The 23093-nt window shown below is 44.9% G+C and overlaps 1 protein-coding gene and 1 long non-coding RNA gene across 10 annotated transcripts in view; one reads left to right on the top strand and one right to left on the bottom strand.

Moving 5' to 3' along the window:
* The first annotated feature begins 595 nt into the window (after positions 1-595).
* Abracl (ABRA C-terminal like) lies at positions 596-13394 on the top strand. The gene is made up of 3 exons (XM_052751104.1): positions 596-908; positions 6582-6648; positions 12836-13394. Exons 2-3 carry the CDS (start codon positions 6588-6590, stop codon positions 13018-13020), a joined length of 246 nt encoding a protein of 81 aa, XP_052607064.1. The 5' UTR covers positions 596-908; positions 6582-6587; the 3' UTR covers positions 13021-13394.
* Positions 3793-23093, bottom strand: part of LOC128118457 (uncharacterized) — a 73567-nt gene continuing 54266 nt past the window's right edge. For all 9 annotated transcript variants that reach the window (XR_008221230.1, XR_008221225.1, XR_008221227.1 and 6 more), the window contains 2 exons: positions 12817-12928; positions 3793-5132 (listed from right to left, as the gene is read on the bottom strand). This is a non-coding gene — a long non-coding RNA (uncharacterized LOC128118457). The remainder of the gene's footprint in view (positions 5133-12816; positions 12929-23093) is intronic.

Here is a 23093-nt window from a genome sequence, read left to right as displayed (position 1 = left end):
AGATCCTTGTTCTTCGAGAGCCCGTGTGTGGGTTGGCGAAGACTTGACTTTTTGACACAGATTCTCTCTACATAGCTCTGGCTGTCCTGAGACTCACTCTGTCCATCAGGCTGGACTCAGAGATCAGCCTGCCTCTGTGGAGTGCTGGGATCAAAGGCGTAGGCAACTAAAAACGCTGGTGACCTGGACAATTAATTAGGGTTGGGGAGAGAACTTTCCCTCGCAGTTACAATTGAAACTACTGTAAAAATAATTTGGGTTGACTTTCTTTTTTTTTTTTTGAAAACTCTGGGTAGGGCAAGTGTATTACACACATACGATGGAAATAAAGAGAATTTGAATAATTTGAATCATGAAGTTAAATGCAGGAAACAATGGAGAGAAACATCTGCTCTGACCCAAGATCAAGAACCAGGTTTGTCCAATTCAGACAGTATTTTTTTTTTTTTTTGTTTTGTTTCCTGGCATACAGAACCCATGTGAGTCACGATTTTCCGAGGAGACCTCAGGATTCAGCACGGTGAGGAGCTTTCTCTCTTGTCGGGTAAGATATCCCGGCAGGAAATCAATGCCTAGTGTCAGATGCGGGTCCTGACTGCGTAGGATGGAGAGAGGTGATGGCACTTTGGGTCGGCATTCCTAGAAGCCTGCCTGCAGCTCCGGCATCCGCTCTGGTTGCCTCCTCCTAGGCGTGTCCCGGGAGAGTGGGCGGCCCCTTTCCAGAGAGCACTTAGTCTCACTTGCCCCCCACGCCTCTCCTTCTCCCCTCCCTCTTCCACCGCAGCCTTTCTCTTCGCCGGGGCCACTTCCTTCTTCAGCCTGTTCCTCCCCGGGGCGCGGAAGCCAGAGAACCCGGTCCAGACCCACGCGGCAGCAGCTCTTCCGCGAAGAAGGAAGCGATCGGAGAGGTAGGTGAGCGAGTCCCGGGGAGGAAAGGCTGGACCCGACGTCTTGGGGGTCGAGCCCCGGGTGGAGGGCGGGGACCCCGAGGTGCCGAGGTGTCGCCGGAGGGACCGTGGGCACGCGCCCCCCACCCCACCCCACCCCGTGCCCCACTCGCGGGCACCCCACTCGGCCGGCACACTTCCGCACTGGGCTCACGTGACGTTTTGCCGGGCGGGGCGGACCGGGAAAGGTGCTGCAGCCCGACCCGAGGTTTGCCGCGGTGCAATGTGTGGGTGGGTGGGTTTTGCACTTGGCGTCGGTTTGTGGTGCGGTTCTGCAGAGCTGGGTGAGGAAGGGCTGGGCGAGGGGCGGGGGGCGGGGGATCCCGGAGGAGTAAAGTGGCATCAGGACAGTGCCCTCTGCAGTGCGGAGGGCGGGTGAGTGAGGGGACGCGTGGGGTCCCCCCGGACAGTGCCCTCGGGGGGGGGGCTCTGGCCGTGCGGGAACCAAGGGCGAGTGAGTGGCGGAGACAAAGCCCTGCCTGGGGTCCTGGGCTCCGCAGCCCTGTGCCACCAGTTAAGGGGTGAGCGAGTGGGGTACCCGTAGGCCCCAGGATTTGGGGACCCTTATTTGGCAAGCCCTCAAACTTGTAGGAGGGATGACCAAATATGGAGTGTGCTCGATCTAGCGAATGAGGAGGAAGGCACCGGGTCAGCCTTTGACCCGCGCCAGCTGTTGGCGATAGAAGTGAGACTGGAAGAGCGCCAGGAGACTGTGAAGTTGGCTGCGGGATCCCAGGGGAGGCGACTCCAGTAGGCTTTATTTCCTTGACCTATTGCCTTTGGAGTTTTAAAACATAACCAGAGGACGCTCCCGACCTACCTTTCCAAATGTGTATTGATGGAGCTTCCCAGCGTTTGCCACAGCCCTACTCTTTGTGAGCCCCACTCAGACAGCCTAATTAGAGACTGTGACAGTTAGGCAGCCCGGCTAACATCTGCCGCTGCCATTCTTCCGGCCTCTCACAGACAGGCTCTTTTTCCTAGGCTTGCTCTGCTTGTGACCTCTCATTGTTCTTGATCTGGCTCGCTCCAGTCGAAGGTTTCTGTCCCGCTTTTAGACTGCCGTGGGTCTCCCAAAGATTGTATAATGTGAAGGTTTTCTTCTTTGTCCCCTCCCGTAATAAATGACTAAAACATGCCAAGTTGTGTGTGTGTGTGTGTGTGTTAACAGTAGTAAACCTATTATTTCCCTATGCATAGGAGCCTTGTCTTGCTTTGTAAACGATCTGCCTTAATAAGTACTCAGCATATGATATTACATAAGAATACACTATTACATTAGATTCATTTGCATAATAGCAAAAGAAGAAGAAGTGGCAAAGGGATGTGTTAGGAACCACGCTTTGTGGCATTAACCATTGTGAGCTTGTTTCATTCTCAATAAAACGGGATAAGTAATAAATGCTCTGTAGGGTTCTTAGAATTTCATGAATTAGGGTAGCTGAATGAATGGATCAGTGCATAAAGACACTTGCTGCCAAGCCTGAGGACCAGATTTTGATCCCTGGGATCCACATGGGAAACTCACATGTTGTGTCTCATCTCCACAGTCACACCCTCGAAAAATAAATAAATGCAAAAAAGCTATTAAAAAATAAATAAAAGAATGACATGAATGAACTCAGATAAGGAGCCTGGTGTGTCATTAATTATAAAGAAATGCCCTCTGCCTGCCTGCCTTAAAACTGGATGAGTGCCCATTTTAATGAAGCGGTTATGCCTATGGCACATGACAGAGGGCCTTCCTCTTTGTTTCTCACCAGATGAGATATAAATCTCCCTGGTGTCAGAAGTAGAGAGTGGGACAGAATGATGCTGAAGAGAAAAATGTACAGGCAGCAGACTCAGAAGTCTCTATAATCATTCTCCCTTCAGTTCAGGTTGGCTCTTTTTTTTTTTTTCTTTTCATTCCCACAAATCCTTACTTCCTGAAACAGGGCAGTTTTGTAGAGAATTTTTATATGACTCCCAAATCTTGTCTTGTGTCATTCCCCCCACCCCTGCCTACATGTGTGGGCATGCCTGTGCATGCAGGTACATCGTGAATGTGTGTGTGTACAGATTCGTGTGTGTGTGTGTGTGTGTGTGTGTGTGTGTGTGTGTGTGTGTGTGTGTGTGTTCTTAAATGACAGTTAAGCTAACTTTTTGGATCAATATTCTTTAGCATGCAAGTAATAGACATTCATACAAACTGCCACACGTTATAAACAGGGTAAATGCCGTTGGTTCATATAACCAAAATATCCACGATCTCGGGGACAGGCTGAGTCATTTTTATGACTAGATTTTCCTTCTGCTGGATTTCCTAGCTGGGTCTTCCCATAGGGTAACCATTTACACCAGGGTTGTAAACCCACATCTTAGAGCCAGGGGAAATTATTTACTAATAGTCTGGCAAGATCTTGGGGTTGAACTTGACTGTTTTGAATGAGAGTACTTGTCCTCAGACCTCCACATACGTGTGCTCCGCCAAATAAATAAATGTTTTTTTGAAAGCTTAAAAATAAAATAATTATATGAATTAACTCAGATGAGGAACCTGATGCCTCTAACCAATCCCACTGACTGGGTCACTTCTGGAGCTGAGGATAATGCTCTGTCCACATACATGGCTCTGGAGTAAAGGGGGAAGCATTGTCCCCAAACAAAACTTAGACTGCTTGTGCCAGAGTGGGAAAACAGTACTGGCCCCACAAAACAGCGACTGACCACCACTGACAGAGGTTCACTTCCACCATTATTCTATGTCCTCTGGGGATATTTTAGCTTCTTAGTATCATCACTTTTAAATCGTGCCTTGAATTACATAATTATGTTTTCACCAGCACAAAAGTCCCCAATACAGTTGGACATTATACATTTATTTTTTTATTTTTGGGTTTTTTTTTTGAGACAGGGTCTTTCTGTTGTAGCCCTGTCTTTCCTGAAACTCACTTTGTAGCCCAGGCTGGCCTTGACCTCACAAAGATCCACCTGCCTCTGCCTCCCAGTGCTGGGATTAAAGGCGTGTGCCACCACACCAGGCATGGACAGTATTATTATTAATAGTAAGTCTTAGAGAGTTGCATTTAATTGAAGAGTTTGCGTTTTACTGCGATCAGCCCCTTCAATTCCAGTGTTCATGCAAATAACAGCAGATGGTAGTGGCACATTTGATTATTAGCTGGAAGAAAATCTGGTGTCCCCAATCAGTGTCATTTAAGCAGGTGGTATCCAGTTGTAGATGACACTCTTATTTTAGAAGCTCCCAGGGATTAGTAATAATCCATCTGGATGAAGTTGTTTCTTTGAAGCCTTCACCTTAATGAAAACAGTAACACAGCTCCACCTTTTAGCTCGTTACTCAGCCTGGAGAACTTCTCTTGTGAAAGCAGATTGAATCGACACCGCTCCTGCCCAGTCGCTCATACTTGCTGGTCTCCGCACGTGGAGTTCTATCCCAGCATCCTTTGCTTGTTCTTGTTAGTTCATGAAACGGGGTTTGTTTAACCTCTCCTCTTGGTCCCAGGCATGGTAACAAGGAATATTTAAGTCAGATCCCTGTGGAGAGGAATTTACCTTCTAGCGAGGAAAGCTCAGAAACCAGTCTTTCCAACGGAAAGAAAAGAGGCATGCAGTGCTGCAGAACACCCAGTAGGGGCGCCCTCCTCAGATGAGGGAATGCTTTCTGGTGGATGTTCCGTTCAAGCTGGGACTGATTGATGAGCCTAGGAAAGGGAATAGCCTGAGCAGAAGTAAGAAGACAGAGGAGGCTGGCAGCCTTGCCAGGGGTATTTGAGGAATAGAAAGACTCCCGGAGCTGCAGCTTAGTGCTCAAGTGGACAGTGGAGGAGGCTGGAACAGAGGCCAGAATCCAGCCTGTGGAAGACTTAGCAAGCCACAGCAGGACTTAGCATGACTTAACAGGCTCGGCTCTCATTAACATGGACTCTTCGTGATGGGAAATGAATGGTCTTCAGTACACGTGGTGCAAAGCAGGCAATTTTCATGGGCAGAATCCAAAGAAAGGTGTGATGTTCCTGTATGTGAACCGGAAGTTATGACTGCACCGACCTGAAGGTATTCATGTGGCCTTGGGATGGGTCTGTATCACCTCTAGACCCCAGACTCCCAAAGAGCAAGGAGCATGTCGTTTATCTTGGCATCTCCGTTGTGGGAGGCCAGCCCCCACCTTTTAAAGGGTTCCTATGAAGAGGAGAGAGGAATAAGAAACTTTTAAATAGAAAGATAGAGGAAACACAGAAACACAAGATAGCTTCAGGAGGACCTGGATCAAAATCCACTGGCCCCTTCTGTCTCTTCAAAATGGCTTAAAAAAGTTTTTTTAAAGTGAGCTTTTTATAACAATGCCAAGGGGCGGGGCAAAAGACCTTTCCCTTGCTAAGTCAAATCATACCACACAGCCAAGTGCAGATCCTTCCAAACACTTAGTAACCATGCCCATGGTCAAATCATTCCCCTATGAAGTCCTGCTGGGTAAAGCAAGCTCAGATCTCACTAGGAAACTTCTGTGGGTCTCCACACTCCATCTCCTAGTTCAGGACCTGCCTCAGCTGTGTCTTGTGTTTTCTCCTTTGTCTCCATAATTTTCCATTTACGTTTACCTTTGTATAGCATGTTCCTTCCCAAGTGTCCACTTGGTCCACCTTCCCCGTCCTCTCCTGCTGTAGCTGGAGAGTTTCCCTCCAGCTCCCGCCAAGCCCCGGCAGTCCTGCAGCCCACTTATAAAATAAACATACAGACTTTTATATTATTTAAACTGTTTGGCCTAATGGCTCAGGCTTCTAGCTATCTAGTTCTTACATCTTAAATTAACCCATTTCTATAAATCTATACCTTGCCACATGGCTTGTGGCTTACTAGTATCTTCCATGTTGGTACTCATGGTGGCGGCTGGCAGCGTCTCCTGACTCAGCCTTCCACTTCCCAGAGTTCTCTTCTCTGCTTGTCCCGCCTATACTTCCTACTGGCCAATCAGCATTTTATTTATACAGAGCGATATCCACAGCAGCCTGCCTATAATGCCTTGCACCCAGCACCCAGAGAGTGCGTGCCACGTTGCTATTCATTGGAGGCCTTTCTCTACCTTGAGCATGGATCCTGTGACCTTTTGCTGTCTGGGTGCTTAGCAGCACTCTCTGACAAGATGTGCAAGGAGTAATACTGTCGTGCAAGGAGTAATACTGTCGTGCAAGGAGAGAGGCCATCTTCTCCCTAGTAGCCCGCAGTCACGGGAGTGGGGCAACGGAGAGGCAAGTTCTATAGGTAGAGGGAAAGCAGAGCCACTTTAGTGCCCTATACTTCATACAAGTAGAAGAGAGGCGTGGTCAATAATAGTGACAGATGCTGCATGAAACTGAGAAAGGGCCCTTGGATTGCTGGGTGCCTGATGGAGTATAGAAATGGCCGTAACGGCCAGGCCGTGGTGGTGCACGCTTTTCATCCCAGCACTAGGGAGGCAGAGCCAGGCAGATCTCTGTAAGTTTGAGGCCAGCCTGGTCTATAGAGTGAGTTCCAGGACAGGCTCCAAAGTTGCACAGAGAAAACCTGTCTCGGGGGGAAAAAAAAAAAGAAAAAAAAAAGAAAGAAAGAAAAAAAGAAATGGCTGTAATATAAACTTGCTTTCTCTTTCAGCCAGCAATGAACGTGGATCATGAAGTTAACCTCCTAGTGGAGGAAATTCAGCGACTGGGCTCTAAAAGTAAGTATTCTAATGCGGAGTGTTTCTTCAGTATACCTCAAGGCATTCTGGAGAAGCTGAGCCGGACTTAGGACACAGTGACACACTCTGCCCACAACCTGAGGTGCTAATGTTCTTCGTCTTCAAGGGGTGTTTGAGACACAGGGCTGTTGGGGTGCGGGTTTCTGAGGCAGAGAATAGTGGAGATGCTTTATTATTTTTTGAATTGAAAAATCACTGAGCTTCTTTTGTTTGTATTAAAGTCTAGCATTTGAGTTAGGTTGATTTTTTTTTTTTTTGCTGTTAAAATTCTTGTTTTCTGCTTTATTTTATTTTATAAATTTGTAAGTGACCAGAGATTTAGACTGATATTACACTAAATTGTTGTATTAGGCCCCTCTAGAGGAACAGAACTTACAGAACTAATCTATATATGTGTAGAAAAAGGATTTATTAGAATGCCTTCAGATTGTGGTCCAGCTAGTCCAACAATGGCTGTCTACTAATGGAAGATCCAAGAATCCAGTAGTTGTTTAGTCCATGAGGATGGATGTCTCAGGTGGTCTTCAGAATATGCCAGAATCCCGAAGAAGTAGGCTCTACTGTCAGGGAAGGAATGGACTTGCCAGTGAGTGAAAGCAGGCAAGTAGAGCAAGCTTCCTTCTTCCATGCCCTTTATATCGGTATGGGCTGCCACCAGAAGGTGTGGTCCAGATTAAAGGTGAATCTTCCCATCCTCAAAAGATCTGGGTTAAAAGTGGGTCTCCCCACTTCAAATGATTTAAATAAGAAAAAAGTTGCTCACAGGTATACCCAGCTGCTTAAGTTTTATTTGAGTTAATTCTAGGTGTTGTCAAGTTGACAACCAGGAATAGCCATCACAACTGTCTTCATTTTCTCTGAGTTCTTGGAAGTTTTTTTTTTTTTTTTCTTTCTGAGACAGGGTTTCTCTGGGTAGTTTTGGTGCCTATCCTGGATCTCACTCTGTAGACCAGGCTGGCCTTGAACTTACAGAGATCCACCTGGCTCTGCCTCCTGAGTGCTGGGATTAAAGGCGTGCGCCACCACTGCCAGGCGAGTTCTTGGGATTTGTACAATTTCAGACATCATAGTAAAATAAACCGACTTTTAGATCTTTTTTTTTGGTGTCTTTGTCTTCAGTAGCCAAGCAGCTATAGTAAGAATAGCAATAATGTGAAGTTGGTGTATTGGTCTCTTTCTCCTAACTTGTACTGAAATGGTTGTACTTGTAGCATGAGGTACATTTGCTACATCTGAGATGTACAAGGACTGGAGAGCGTATGGAATAATGGACATATTCGGCATCAACTAGAATAGTGGAATTCAAAGTTGTAAAATTATTATATGAATGGAAACTGATGTTTCAGAGCATCTCATAAACAAACATTGCACCCTTGTACTTTCAGCACGTGGGAGGCAGAGGCAGGAGCATCACAAGTTGAAGGCCACCTTGGCCTGTACAATGAAACCCTGTCTCAAAAGGAAAGGAAAGAAAAGCTATGTCATTATAGCTTGCTTTCTCCTTAGAACTGTTTGCTTATGAGTTACAAATCCTTTAGTATAGGAGGATAGACGCACTTTAAACGGATTCCGTGAAGCTGTTAATTCCTACTGTCTCGTGTATTAGTTGTCTTCCCCTTCTGTGTGTACGTGCATGGCTGTGCACAGGCATGTAGAGGTCAAAGGTTAATCTCAGGTGTCATTCCTTGGGACTCCTCTTCAGTTGTTTTTTGAGATGACGATGTCTCTCATTGGGACGTGGGGCTCACCAAATAGACTAAGCTGGCTGGCCAGTGAGCCCCAGGATCCCTCTGTCTTTACCTCCTCGGTGTGCATCCCCCATTTCTTGTGGGTCCTGGTCATTGAATGCAAGCCCCCATGCTCGCACAGCTCTCTCCCCAGCCCCCGGCGCTTGCTTTCTATTCCTGCTGTAGCCAGTTACCACAGACTTAGCAATGGTAACTCGAGATGTTTAACAGCAGGACGCATTTCCTGTTTCGTGTAGTTCAGGCGTCTAATGAGTGTCTTTCCAGGCTCAGATCCAGGTGCTGATGGGCTTCCGTCCTTTCTGGAGGGTTTTGAGGAGACTGTATGCAGTTCCTTACTTTCGCTAGCTTCGGGAGCTGCCTGCATTCCTTGGCTCATGGCTCCCTTTCTCTGCCTTCAAAACCAGCAACAGCGTGGGGAGTTGGGTGTCCTCACACCTCATGACGCTGCCTCCCTCTTCCATTCTTAAGAACTCTTAGGATTCCATGAATTGGATCCAGATAATCCCGAACAATGCCCCATTTTCGAGCCCTTATTTAATCGCATTTGAAAAATTCCTTCTGCCTTGTAAGGGAAGGTATTCACGGGTTCTACAGATTAGAACGTGGGTTGTCTTTGGGTGGCGTTATTCTCCCTGCTCCCTCTGGCAGTCCTGGTATAGAATTCACGCTCTCAGACATGCTGAGCAGGTGCTCCACCACTGAGCCAGTTCCAGCTTTGTAGCGCAAATCTTAAAAAGTCTTATTAATAAAAATAAACCCAGAGCCAGGTATTGGGGTGAATGCTGAAAGATCAGAAAAGCAGCACAAGCCACAGCTAACCTCACCTTGCCAACTTCTCAGCCCATCCTGTTTCCTCAGACTGGAAGCCTCTGAGTCCTTATCCAGATGGATCTCAGCTGAACTGCTGCTAAAAGCTTAAAAGCTTAACCAGCCTCTGGTTCCTTGTCCTCACGCCTTAAATACCTTTCTGCCTCCTGCCATTACTTCCTGGGATTAAAGGCGTGAGTCACCTGCTTGGCTGTTTCCAGTGTGGCTTTGAACTCACAGAGATCCAGACGGATCTCTGCCTCCTGAATGCTAGGATTAAAGGTGTGTGCTACCCCTGCCTAAACTTGTGTTTAATGTAGTGGCTGTTCTGTTCTCTGACCCCCAGATAAGTTTATCGGGGTGCACACTATATCAACCACACAGCTTCCTCCTCCTTGAGTCTACTCTAGTCCTTTTATTTTGACACCGTAACTGAGATGTCAAGTAGAGACGTGTGGCAGTGTTGTGGAGGTCACAGCCACATGTGTTCATCATCTTGTCACTGGCTGATACTGCTCTCCCAGGTGTACCAAGCCCTGTATACGTACAAGTGACATAGGCATGTTCCTTTTCTTCAAGCATCTTATCACTTAATTGATGAAAATAGTTGCCGGGCGGTGGTGGCGCACGCCTTTAATCTGAGCATGCAGGAGGCAGGGCCAGGTGGATCTCTGTGAGTTCAAGGCCAGCCTGGGCTACAGAGTGAGTCCTAGGAAAGGCACCAAAGCTAACAGAGAAAACCCTGTCTGGAAAAACCACAAAAAAAAAAGAAAGAAAGAAAGAAAGAAAAGAAAATACTAAAAATTGATGAGGCAATTATCAAGGAAAAAAATGGCTTGCTAGACTATGAAGTGCTGGCATTCACTTCACTGTGGTTCCTGTGCAATAGATCATTGGTAGAGTGGGAGCACTTACTTGGTTAAGCCTTGAATAGGTGGGACTTGGACATGTAGACGTGTAGGCAGGTTTGTTGAGGAGGGGACACGTGAGGTGGACTTGGAATGGGAATGAATTATGTTTGTGTAGAACACTGAGAAGACACTGGAGAGTGTAACTTATTAACATTTAGGTCTCCAGTCAAACAAGTCTTTCCTAACTCCACGATGCTCTTACCCCTTCACTACACACTACACCCACTTGATGCAAGTCTGGGGAGGTCTCATTTCCACCAGTACCACATCTCCTGGGTCTCTCCAGCTCCAGTAGGATCGCATTACTTGGAATTAGTATGTTTGGATAGCTAAGAGCATATTTCCAGGACTTGGTAGGCTGTTCCTGTTCATGTCAACCTGGTGTTCATGGTCAGGTTCAGCTAGCTTTAAAATACCAACCTTTGCACTCCTGAAAAGAGTGTCTGTGTTCTCCTGGGGCGAGATCTGAAGTTCCACTTCAAAATGAGCAGCTTTACAAATTAGAAGACAAGCTCATTATCATAACATGCATATGCATGAAAGTACTTTAAAATTCACAGCCTTACCAGAACACCTTGACTTCATCATTGGCAGAAGGTGACTGGTTGAGTTGGGGCGTGTATGTGGCACTCTGTCATCTTCTGACATGTTATGGCTTTTTTCAGTTGAGCCTGGAGTGATTTTTGACTAATCTGCTTATGATGTATGAGCTCCTACTAGAAATTGATGAAGGAAATCTTATCTGTCTCTTTGAAAGTCCGAATCTTTAAAGTCTCCTTTTTCATCCAGTTAGAAAAGATGAAGTGGAGAATATGATTATGTGGAGATCGAAATTCTTTCATCCAACAAGGATTCGTGAATATCTTCTTGGGGCTCAAGTATAGAGGATATAGAATTGAAAAAAAATTCTATTTGAGTCCTGAAGGTGTTCTTTGGGCATCTGGAGATGGGCAGACTGGAAGTGCACTTGGAAGAGGTTAAGAGCATGGGCTTAGCTAATTGTGATGATACTTGCCCGTGATCCCAGCTCTTGGTGGGTCAAGGCCACCCTAGACCACTGAGACCTTGTCTAAAAGTTTTTTAAAAGAAGGTCAAACCGGAATATGGACTCCTGCCAGACTCTAGGAATGACTGCTGTTCCTCTCATACTTGCTGGGTGATCTTGTGCACTCTATCATATGTTTCTGTGTCTTGATTTCCTTTTTAATAGAATAATAATGTTTCATTAATTCAGACACTTTGCATTTTAAAGTCTCTAAAATTGAATGTATCTTTTTGTTGTTGTTTTTGTTTTTTTTGAGACAGGGTTTCTCTGTGTACAGCCTTGGCTGTCCTGGAACTAATACTGTAGACCAGGCTGTCCTTGAACTCACAGAGATTCACCTGCCTCTGTCTCTCCAGTGCTATTGTTACTGAAGTTGATGGTGTGTGCTTTGATAGGCACACACTCAGTTTAGTAAGAAGAGATAACCAGTGCAATTGAGAATTGTGAAGGAAGTCTCAGGGAAGGTTACAGTTGACTCTGTTCTTGAATAAAGGTATTTAGGTAGAGAAGAGGGTCTGGGATGCTGGGCTGATAACTCAACATGGGTCCAGTTACAAAAGCCAGATCTCTCATGGCACCTTGGGCAAGAGAAGACAGTTCATTAAGACTAGATCCAGACGGGCAGTGGTGTCGCACGCCTTTAATCCCAGCACTGGGGAGGCAGAGCTAGGAGAATCTCTGTGAGTTGGAGGCCAGCCTGGTCTACAGAGCGAGATCCAGGAAAGGCGCAAAGCTGCACAGAGAAACCCTGTCTCGAAAAACCAAAAAAAAAAAAAAAAAAAGACTAGATCGAAACATGAAGTGAAGTCATAGAAGACCGGGCACTCACTGGATGCTCAGCCACAGAACATATTAAAAAAGGGCATATTCTTCTGTGTATCATGACCACTGAACATGCTCTTTCCCTTCTACTTATTGTCTATATTAATCTGGCAGCTAACATAATTTTATTTTTATTTGTTTTTCAAAAGGATCTATTTTTTTAAAATTTTATTTTTAAGTAAAATTTGTGTGGGTGTTTTGCCCGCACGTATGTTTGTGCACCACATGTGAGCCTGGTGCCCGTGGAGGTCAGGAGAGGGCATCGGAGCCCCTGGAACTGGAGTTGCATATAGTTAGTAGGAATTGCCATGTGGGAACTGGGAAATGAACCCTGGGCCATCGGGAAGAACAGCCAGTGTTGTTCACTGCTGAGTTACCTCTCTAGTCCCCAAAAACAATTTTGAATATCAAAGCTGAGAAAAATTTATCTACAGCCTTCCTACCCTATAGCACATTTATTTTTTATTTTTATTTTTATATTTTTAACTTTGAGACAGGGTCTCACAATGTAGCCCTGGCTGGCTTGAAACTTACCGTGTAGACCAGCCTGGCTTTGAACTCACTGACTTCTGCCTGCTTCTGCCTCTTGAGTGCTGAGATTAAAGGTGTGTATCACCACGACTGACCACATTCACCTCTCATAAAGGCTGCTTTCTGTCCCTTTCGGTCTCTGCAAAGCGTACCATGTTTATTCTGCTCCTTGAGTGTAGGAGGAGGCGTAGTGTTATGTTTTAATCGTGGTTTTCCCGGGGTGAGAGGTTTCCCCAAGATGTTCCAGGGTTGCCGTCCATGGGGGCGAGACGCATTTACTCACGCTGTGTTTCCGCAATTAGATGCTGATGGGAAGTTAAGCGTGAAGTTTGGGGTCCTCTTCCGGGACGACAGATGTGCCAACCTCTTCGAAGCGTTGGTGGGAACTCTGAAAGCTGCAAAACGAAGGAAGATCGTCACATACACAGGGGAGCTGCTCCTGCAGGGTGTTCACGACGACGTTGACATTGTGCTGCTGCAAGATTGACACGGCTTGCATATCTCGGTATCTCTGGTAAACTGGACCGATCGAGTCAAGAGACAAACATAAGCTTCCTTATGTATTTTTATAGGACTTTGTAAACAAAGGGGACTCATTGAGAAGTCCTGTTTTTATACCTTGAAAGAAAACATTACTCTGTAAAGTAAACAAAACCTATTATTTTTTTCTTAAGAATGTGATTGGGAAATGTAGGAACGAAACATATTTTGGAGGTGTGAGGGGAATTTTTGTTTTCTTAAATCATCCTTGGAGAATTTCTACAGGCACTTGATATTCTGTCAAAGCAAGAAGCAAACTGAAGATCAGTTGCCATGAGGAATGTTATGTTTATGTAATAAAGACATGTAACTGCCTTTAAATTGCCTGATGGCTGTGTTTTGTCATTTAAGTATGAATGTGCCTCTTACAATTGAAGCTTTTGTATCAAACTTAGGTCACTGTAGCGAAAATGAACTTAATTTAGAAAAAAATTTTAAAAATCACGAAATTAATCAAATAATTATTGTTTGATGTAGATGTAAACTTAGCCCTGAGTTAGGGGACATGGAAAAAAACTAACCTTTTTAACCTTGCGGTTAGATTCAAACAATAGGAGGCCGTCTGTGATTGCATGCTGCAGCCAGGGTCCACAGCTGAAGACGATGGAGACCATCAAGCAGGGTAAAATCAGTGAAGGCCACAGTTTCTAGAGTACACATCACAGAGGAGGCAGGGTGTGCATTGAGAAGCGATAGGAACTGGTTCTTTAGTGGGAGGAAGATGGGACGTAGAAGGTTGATGGCTACAGCAAAGGCCGGGGCGTGGACTAGCAAAGCAAGATCTAGCGAAAGGGAAGCCATGAGCTTGGCCAGGAAGGACATGTTAGGAGGAGGTGATTCAGAATAGACAGTCTCCTTGGAAACTCAGAAGCCAGAGAGACAGGAATCAACCAGAAACCAGGCATGGTGGCATACGCCTGCAAAGCTCAACAACTCAAGAGTTGAGCTAGGAGGATCGGAAACTCGAGGCCAGCCTAGGGTATGTAAGGAGACTGTCTCGAATGAATACACAAGTTGGAGCACAGGTTTCTCATGGTGAATGTGATGTTTTTGTGACGTGATGGTGTCAGTAGGTGCCCTGGTCCAGGTGGTTAAGTTCATGATGGGTGAAGAAGGAGGTGGACCAGCAAAGAAGAATTACCCAAAACTCCGATGGGAGGAGTGATTAGCAGAAGGCAAAGGAGAGATGTCTTCTAAGCATGTTTTTAAGAAAAATACAACTCTAAAGTGGTTTCCTGCTGTGACAGGATTGCAACTCAGACTTGTCATGGCTGCTGTTTTAAGAAAGTTGGCTGGCCAGGTGGTGGTGGTGCATGCCTTTAAGCCCAACACTCGGGAGGCAGAGCCAGGCGGATCTCTGTGAGTTCAAGGCCAGCCTGGTCTACAGAGCGAGTTCCAGGACAGGCACCAAAACTACACGGAGAAACCCTGTCTCGAAAAAAACCAACCAACCAAACAAACAAACAAAAAGAAAGTTGACTGACTACCATTGTATTCTACACGGACACCCACAATGCAGTTTTCTATATTTCCCTTTAGGGTCCAGGTGGTCATTTCTTTTGTAACAACTTTATATACCGATCTTATTTGGATCATTCATTAGTTATTTATTGCATTTATTTTTAGTCAAATTTACAGTGAAATTTATCTCTCTTGGTCATAAACTGGGTTCCAGTTCATTGTCTTAGTAATATGTTCAACTTGCTTTGCTACATAACCCAGGAGCACCTGCCCAGGGTGGCACCACCCACGGTGGACTGGGCCTTCCCACATCAATCACTGATCAAGAAAATGCCCCACAGATAAGCATATGGTCCACCTGGTCAATCTGATGGTGTAATTCATCAGATGGAGGCCCCTCTTCTCGGGTGACTCTAGTTTCTGTTAAGTTGGCAAAACTAACCAACACCAAAAGATTTTAGGTGTGGTGGCGTCATTCCACAGAAAGGCACAGAAATCAGGGAACTTGTAAAAAGGGTCAGTCTCAAGATTTTCACTGCAAAGGAACATTATTTTGAATTCTTAGGATTTAACAATTCTAGGTTTAGGTCTTAACAATGGATCATAAAGAACTGCAGGAAACAACTTGATAAGCACTACTAATTATCCAGTAACTTTCTCGAGTTCTACAATAGCCTCTCCTCATGTATTGAAATTATATGGCAATCTAATCATAGCTTGTTGTCATTGTGGTGAATGGCTGTTAAACAAATAGTGACAAAGGACGCATGTGACTTTTGCATATGCAGATTTCTTTTTGATCCCATCATAAAAGATCCAACCACACCTTGGTGTTCTGGAGTCATAATTTAAAAATAAGCTTAAAAAAAAAAAAAGTTGATTCGAGGGATTTAATAGAACTGCTAACATCCAGGTTTCCCTGATGTCTGGGCTATGCCCATGACTCCAGACAATACAGTGGTGAAAGTCCCAGGGCTGACAGACAAATTATCAGAGTGTATGATGGCACAGGAACAAGCCGGATCCCCTGTGCGGCCTGAGTTATTGTGTTCATCATAGTCCTCTGTGTCTAGAAAAAGCTAAGAGAAATGTGCCATCTTTAATTTATAGATAGGCAAACAGTCTTGGGGTTTCCTCTTCCTTAAAAAAAAAAAAGGTTATAAATAATTCTTCAAAGAAAACTATCTCCTCAGGAGGCTTTGATGGTGAGAAATCAGAAAGAAATCTGCTTTTCTGGAAGAAGACTCAGTGTGAAAACCTCAGAGAGTCTCCATCTCTGGCAACCTCAACAAAATTCCCTTTAAAAAGTATTTTACTTATACCTCCCCTTTGAATGACTTTGTTTGTTTGTTTGGTTGGTTTGGTTTGGTTTGGACACTTTTATTTAGATGGAATAGAAATCCATTTAGCAAGCCGGGTGGTGGTGGCGCACGCCTTTAATCCCAGCACTCAGGAGGCAGAGCCAGGCGGATCTCTGTGAGTTTGAGGCCAGCCTGGGCTACAGAGTGAGTTCCAGGAAAGGCGCAAAGCTACACAGAGAAACCCTGTCTTGGAAAAAAAAAAAAAAGAAAGAAAGAAAATAAAAAAAAGAAATCCACTTAGCTATGGAAAATGGCTAAGTCTTAGGGTGGACACGGGACATTTGGGAATACAGTAGATGTCATGAAATACCCAAGGGAGCCAGCTTGAGATGAGGACTCCCTTCCAGCGGGGATCTGAATGACTTGTAGCTTTTCTTCCACCCACCCACCATTTTGTAGCTTTTCAACGCCTGAAAACCCCGGAGATTTGATGTGTAGGTCTAGATGTGGCCCAAGCTCTTCCACGGGCGTGTGAGTCTGCGTTCACTGCCCTGCGGCCGCCATGTTGACCCCACCCCGCTATTTTCACAGATCCAGGCTTTTTTTTCTCTTAGCTTCCCCCTGTCTCATCTTTTCTCTAACTCAGCTTCTTCCTGGTCTGTTAGTCCTTGTGGACAGCTGTCTCATAAAGTGTACGTCTCTACATCTGAGTTCAAATGCCTGAGAGAAGGGCTGGCCAACAGATACAATGTTGCCATTAGATGGTAAAGGTCATTTCTAGTGTTTCTGCTAGAAGGTGGGTGACTCCGATGGAACTGGATCATATTAAGTACTTGAGAATAACGAGAAGAGGGGATTTTTTTAAAAAAATGTTCTCACCCACCAAGAAATGAGAAGTGGTTAAAGTCCTAATCATCTTGATTTAATAATTACACAGAGCATGTATTAAAATATCACAGTGTACCCTATAAACGTGCGCTATTTATCATCTGTTAATTAATGCCAAACCAAAACAGATGCTGAACGGAAGCCCAAGAGGCCCAGTTTGTCCATAGCTGACACCTTTCTGGGCCAAGCCGCCTCGTGGGTCAGGGCCAGCCAAAGACTGATTGGGCCAGCTGGCTACCCCCGTTCTAATAGTTAGGACCGTAGATGTGGTGACGTAGGCGTGTAGTGCAGAGTGGCGGCGGGGTAGGCATAACACAGAGTGCGGCTAGAGTTACTAGAGGGCTAGAGTGTCTGCACAGGGTCGGAGTGTCGAGATAGTTTAAAAGCCTGTAGATTTGGCAGGCAGAGAGACTGTATTCCAACAAGCCTTTCCTTATAGAGTCTGAGTTGTGACAGTAACTTCTAATTTAGGGGATATGGTCATACCTTCTAAGCAAAAAAAAAAAAATGCTCCCAAATGTCTGCGATATTTTCTGTACCTATGATTAAGACACTATAAATATATAGAATATAAAACTTCAACACCTAGCTTCAGCCGAGATTTCAAATGACGTTTACATCTTATTAGTCACAAAGGCAGAATTTCTGTTTTAAAGATAGGAGTGTGTTATGCATAAAAGGCATGTATTTCTTCAGTCTGTAGAAAACGCTGGATCCACACAGTTTCCTGGATCCCTTGAAGTGTCCCTTCACTGTACTGTGTCTCCTCATGACTGCTCAGCCTACAGGTTAGGAGCGATTTTGTGGGCAATAGCACATTCCTGGGTGGGGAAGCCCACATTTGGGTCTGAGGGTTTGCTCAATAGTAAAATATTACTTCTCGGAGCTGTTCTAACATAGCTTCTTTTTGAATCTGGGCAGGTGTACTGGCTAGTTTTATGTCTAGAGTTATCTGGAAGGAAGGAACCTCAATTAAGAAAATGTCTCTGGCTGTAAGGCATTTTCTTAATTAGTGATTGATGGGATGGGGAGGGTCCAGGCCATTGTGGATAGGCCATCTATGCGTTGGTGGGTCTAGGTTCTATAAGAAAGCAGGCCGAGCCGGGCGGTGGTGGCGCACGCCTTTAATCCCAGCACTCGGGAGGCAGAGCCAGGCGGATCTCTGTGAGTTCGAGGCCAGCCTGGGCTACCAAGGGAGTTCCAGGAAAGGCGCAAAGCTACACAGAGAAACCCTGTCTCGAAAAACCAAAAAACAAAACAAAACAAGAAAGCAGGCCGAGCAATCCATAGGGAGCAAGCCGGTAAGCAGCACTCCTCCATGGTCTCTGCATCATCAGCTCCTGCGTGCAGGTTCCTGCCCTGTTTGAGTTCCTGTCCTGATTTTCTTTGATGATGAACAGTGATATGGAAATGTAAGCCAAATAAACCCTTTGGTCTTCTACTTGCTTTTTAGTCATGGTGATTCGTTGCAGCAATAGAAACCCTAACTAAGACAGCAGCAGGCTTAAACTATTTCAAAAGAAAAGGCTAGAATGTCTAGCGGTTTCTGAGGCTAATTCATAAATGGCTATGGAGTAGCTATGAGGCACACGGAATGGAATGTGGAAAAGGAGGCGGGGCTTAGGGATGGTTTGGTAAGGAAACCATGGCATCAACTCCTGGCTTTGTCCCTTTCTCCTCTTTCTTCTGTTCCTCGTTTGTTGGCTGTTTGTTTGAGACAGGCTTCGCTCTATACCCCAGTCTAACCCCACACTTGTAATGACCCTTCTGTTGTAGCCTTCTAAGTGCCGGTATTACAGGCACGCTCCACCAAGCCCAGCTTCTCCTTCATTCCACCTTCAGGAATGGCAGCTTTATTTATTTCTAAGTCTGATTTTCTTCCTTGTCAAAAAATTGCTGCCGACAACATTTAGGGTGATCTGGCTCCTTGCCTAAAAATGGAGGAGAGGGAAAAGGAGAGAGAGAGAGAGAGAGAGAGAGAGAGAGAGAGAGAGAGAGAGAGATCTGCATACATGTTTATGTGCATACACATGGACGTGCATGTACACATGAGTGTGAGTGATTATGGAGGCCAGAAGTCAATATCAGGTGTCGTACTCACTTGCCGTCTGCCTTGTTTTTTTGAGACAGGGTCTCTCGTTGACCCTGGAGCTTCAGTGATTAGGCCAGCAAGCTCTGCCGATTCACCTGTCTTGGTTTCCTTAGTGGCTGGCATTGCGGGCATGCACTGCCATCCTCGCTACTTTTTGTGTGAGTGCTGGGGATTTGAACCCCGGTCCTCATGCTTGTGTGGCAAGCACTTGACCAACCCAGCCACCTCTTCAACCCCTGGAGTTTTAATATAGGGTAATCAGATCGTAGGTAAGTTTTCATTGTGGAAATCCCAAATTCCAAAATTATAGTTCTACACCTCCCCGCACCCCCACCCCTACCCCCGCTGCCTACGCTACTCTGCAGCCTTTCAATTTCTCCTGGGAAGAATCCAGCCATTATTGACTTTATCTGGTGTGCTGAGATTCTGGAAGCACTTACAGAAGTGACTAGGGGCCTGCTCCAGTCAGTCAGTAGACTTTCTTTTCCTGTGTTCAGCTCTGCACTTCACAATTGTCTGACATGCTTGGGAATCTCTGGTGAGGACCTACTTCCTCTCCAGGGATTCAGAGACCTCGGTTGTGTGTGTCTAGTGCAGAGAAGAAGTCCTTGTCTAGCTTTGTCATCAGCTCAGTGGACAGATGACTAAACCACTCCCTTATTTCCGTCATATACTCTTGCTCTCCTACAAGGACAGCCATGTTCTGCTGAGCCTCTCCCGGCCCCTGTAATCAGGATGGTTGAACTCCTGCTGGTGTTCTTAGGCACGGTGCAGGGCATGCGTTCTCAGCTGTTACTTCTCTGCTATCTGCTTGCCAGTCTCTACAGGGTGAGTCACACTGCTTCTCTGCTACTGTCTCTTTCCCTACTCTCTTTGTCCTTGTGAATTTGTGATTTTATTTACTGCAGTGGAGCATGGGTTCAGGAATTAGAATATTTTAAAAGTTGTTGGTTTCTCTTTATGTGACTGGGAAACCTCCCTCTTTCTTTATCATATATATATGATATACGTATATGTATACATGCTCTATTTGTTTTTTTCCTCTAAGACTCTCAAATTGCAAATGCAGGAAGCCCAGAGCTCACCCTCAGCTCTACTTCGCTATCACCTGTGGTGGTCACTGTCCATTGACTCCCCAGCATATGATGAACCCGTAGTCTTTTCAAAGCCAGGTTCGTCTGACTTGTGTTGTCTCTCAATGTTCAGCCTCCAGGAAGAGATGATGATCAGGGAAGATGGGTTGGTCCACTAAGAAAGGCCCAGAAAGATCTAGGCCCTGAGGAATATGGGACTCAGGCCATGAAAAACTCAATCGAGGCTCATAATTTATTTTACTTGGGTTCTGAAGAAACTGAAGTGTAAGAAGCAAAGGAGAAAAAAAATAGCATACCAGCAGGAAATGATAGATCTTGAAAAGATACAACGCAGAAAACAATGTGGGGGCTGATTACAGATTTATTGGTACAACTTTATCTAATTGCTAGGCAATTCAGCATTAATTATGTGCCATCTTAAATAGGTATCAAATTAACTTTGTGAAAATGCACTATTTGATTAGAATAGTAAACAGTCTGCACGTGTATTCAATATTTGTCTGTTGATGTTCTAATCAGAGAAAGGCGCTTACTAATAATTGGCTATATGAGGAGAAGAGAGCAAGCATAAAGCATTCACGGTAAAGGAAAGGTGCTTTGGATCTGGGCTCAACCACAAATCTGCATGACTACAATAGCAACAACACATTAATAGGTGCTTAATAACTAACTGTTGGATGGATGGATGGATGGATGACTGGGTGCATGGGTGGATGAGTGGGTGCATGGGTGGATGAGTAGATAGATGGATGGATGAGTGGATGGATGGCTGGGTGGATGGCTGGGTGGATGGATAAGTTGATGAATGGGTAGGTGGATGGAAAGAGAGGTGGATGCATGGGTGAGTGGGTGGGATGGATGGATGGAAAGGGGTGAATACATGGGCAAGTAAGTGGGATGGATGGATGGATGGATGGATAAATGGATGGATGGGTGGATTAATTTAATAAAGCTTTGTTGCTGTTATTAACACTAAAATCTCATGTACATTGATTACTTACAACTTAAAATAATAAAGGAGTATATGGGTTAGTAACTATATTTGATTGAGGAATGAGTTACAGGATTTAAAAAAAATAAGTATTTTGGCAGCTTTTATAATACAGTGTTTGGATGACAAATGAGTACTTATTTACAGAGAGGTAATATACAATTCCTATATTTTATGAAATAATGAACAGTTTCATATCTGGACTTTTGGATTATGTTTTATATTTGGAGACCAAATGAACCTTTGCAAGGTTGTACTGAAAGTGGAAAATTATGGATGAAGCTAGTGTGATCTAGTTTCAGGTGATGTATAACAGGGCACCTTACAGGAAGTGTGTTACGAGAAAGAGGCCAGCAGCTATATCCAGAGGGGTCTACCAGGGCACAGGCCTGCCTGGGGAGGTTTGCTATTGGGTGGAATGTTCCCATGTACTTAGAGAATAATAGCAAGGGAGGCAGATTTGGATAAAGGTAAATTTTGGAGAGGGAGTTGAGAGGCAGGGAATGACAGAAAACCAGAAAGTAGAATTCAGAATGGGGAGAGTGGGCTGGGGGCAGAGAGAACAATAAAGGGGGAGGAAGGCTGCACATGGCCCAATCTAGCAATTTGTCTGACTGTTCTAGACCTGTGTCATGGTTTTCAAAATGAGGTCTATGGCTATTTTCTCTTTGGGATTCCAAAACTGATCTAAGAAGCAAGGTGTTGATAATAAGGGTGAGACGAAGACCACTTACCGTAATTTTTGAGCCAAATTTGAAGCAAGCTTTATTAAATACTGTCCAGGATGATGAACACTGGCCAGGTCCATACCTGGGATTCCCAGAGAATGGCCATGAATTACATTAGTCAGAGGCTTATAAGGCAAAACCCACAAGGCTACATACTTCCTGTCTTCATCAAATTGGGGGCAGGCATACATCCTGATGTACTTCCTGCCTACATAACTCCCACGTACATGAGACCAAGTATATCCTGTGCAGTTGGGGCAACCAACCTTGTTTACAAAAGTGAAAACATGTGTCTTGTTATCTTACATGAACAATAGCCCCCAGCATTCCAGGAAGTTATCTGTCCTTGGGCAAGTGGGGCTTAAAGGTTAGAGCCATTTTCGTTTTATAGATCTCTTAAGCACACTAATTAAAATTTAAAACAAAATTTTAATCCTCACAGTATTTGTTATTATTTTTGAGTGTGTATGTGAATGGTAGGGTGTGTGCGCATATAGTGTGTGTGTGTGTGTGTGTGTGTGTGTGTGTGTGTGTGTGTGTGCCACACATGCACTACAGTGCATGTGCTTGAAGAAGTCAGAAGAGAACATTGGGTATCCTGCTTTATTGCTCTTCACGTCTTTCCTTGGATGCAGGGTCTCTCACTGAGCCTGCATCATTTGTTCTTGTTGACACAGGGTCTCTCACTGAGCCTGCATCATTTGTTCTTGTTGACACAGGGTCTCTCACTAAGCCTGCATCATTTGTTGTTGGACACAGGGTCTCTCACTGAGCCTGCATCATTTGTTCTTGTTGACACAGGGTCTCTCACTGAGCCTGCATCATTTGTTGTTGGACACAGGGTCTCTCACCAAGCCTGCATCATTTGTTGTTGTTGTTGTTGTTGCTAGACTGGCAGCCAGAAAGTCTCATCGATCCACCTGTCTCTGCCCCCATGGCACTGGGGCGACAAATGGGTGAGGCCACCCAAGCCTTTTACATTTAGTGCTGGATATTTGAATGCAGTTCTTCATCCCTGCACTGCAAACACTCTTCTTCACTGACATCAGATATTTCTTCATCGATCTCCATTTACATGGGGCTAGCTAAGAAGGGCTTGCCTAGTAACCTACCAGAAAGCTGAGGGTTGCCAGGCTTTACTTATAAACTAAATTCAACAGACAATTACAGTCGATGAAAAACTAGTTCATCTGACACATGAGGTTGATTCTTAACATACTACTTGTATGTTGTAGAGCTGGCATTACATAGCACATGGTGATGATTGAACTCCCACACGTATTTTTGAAGGAATTCTTGTGAACAGTATATCATCAGTGTCTATGAATGGTCCATGATTTTCAGTTGCTGCAATTCTGGTTATTTAATAACCATACATTTAGCTTCATTAGTCAAAATTTATAGATTGTATAATTAGAATATTTGCAAGTAGTGTTACACATCTGTAGCAACGGCATTTATAAAC

Source organism: Peromyscus californicus, unplaced genomic scaffold, assembly GCF_007827085.1.
Source record: "Peromyscus californicus insignis strain IS unplaced genomic scaffold, ASM782708v3 Scaffold_22__1_contigs__length_63687245, whole genome shotgun sequence".
Taxonomy (NCBI): Eukaryota; Metazoa; Chordata; class Mammalia; order Rodentia; family Cricetidae; genus Peromyscus; species Peromyscus californicus.
Note: the sequence above shows the minus strand (reverse complement) of the source record. Positions and strands in the feature narration are given on the sequence as shown.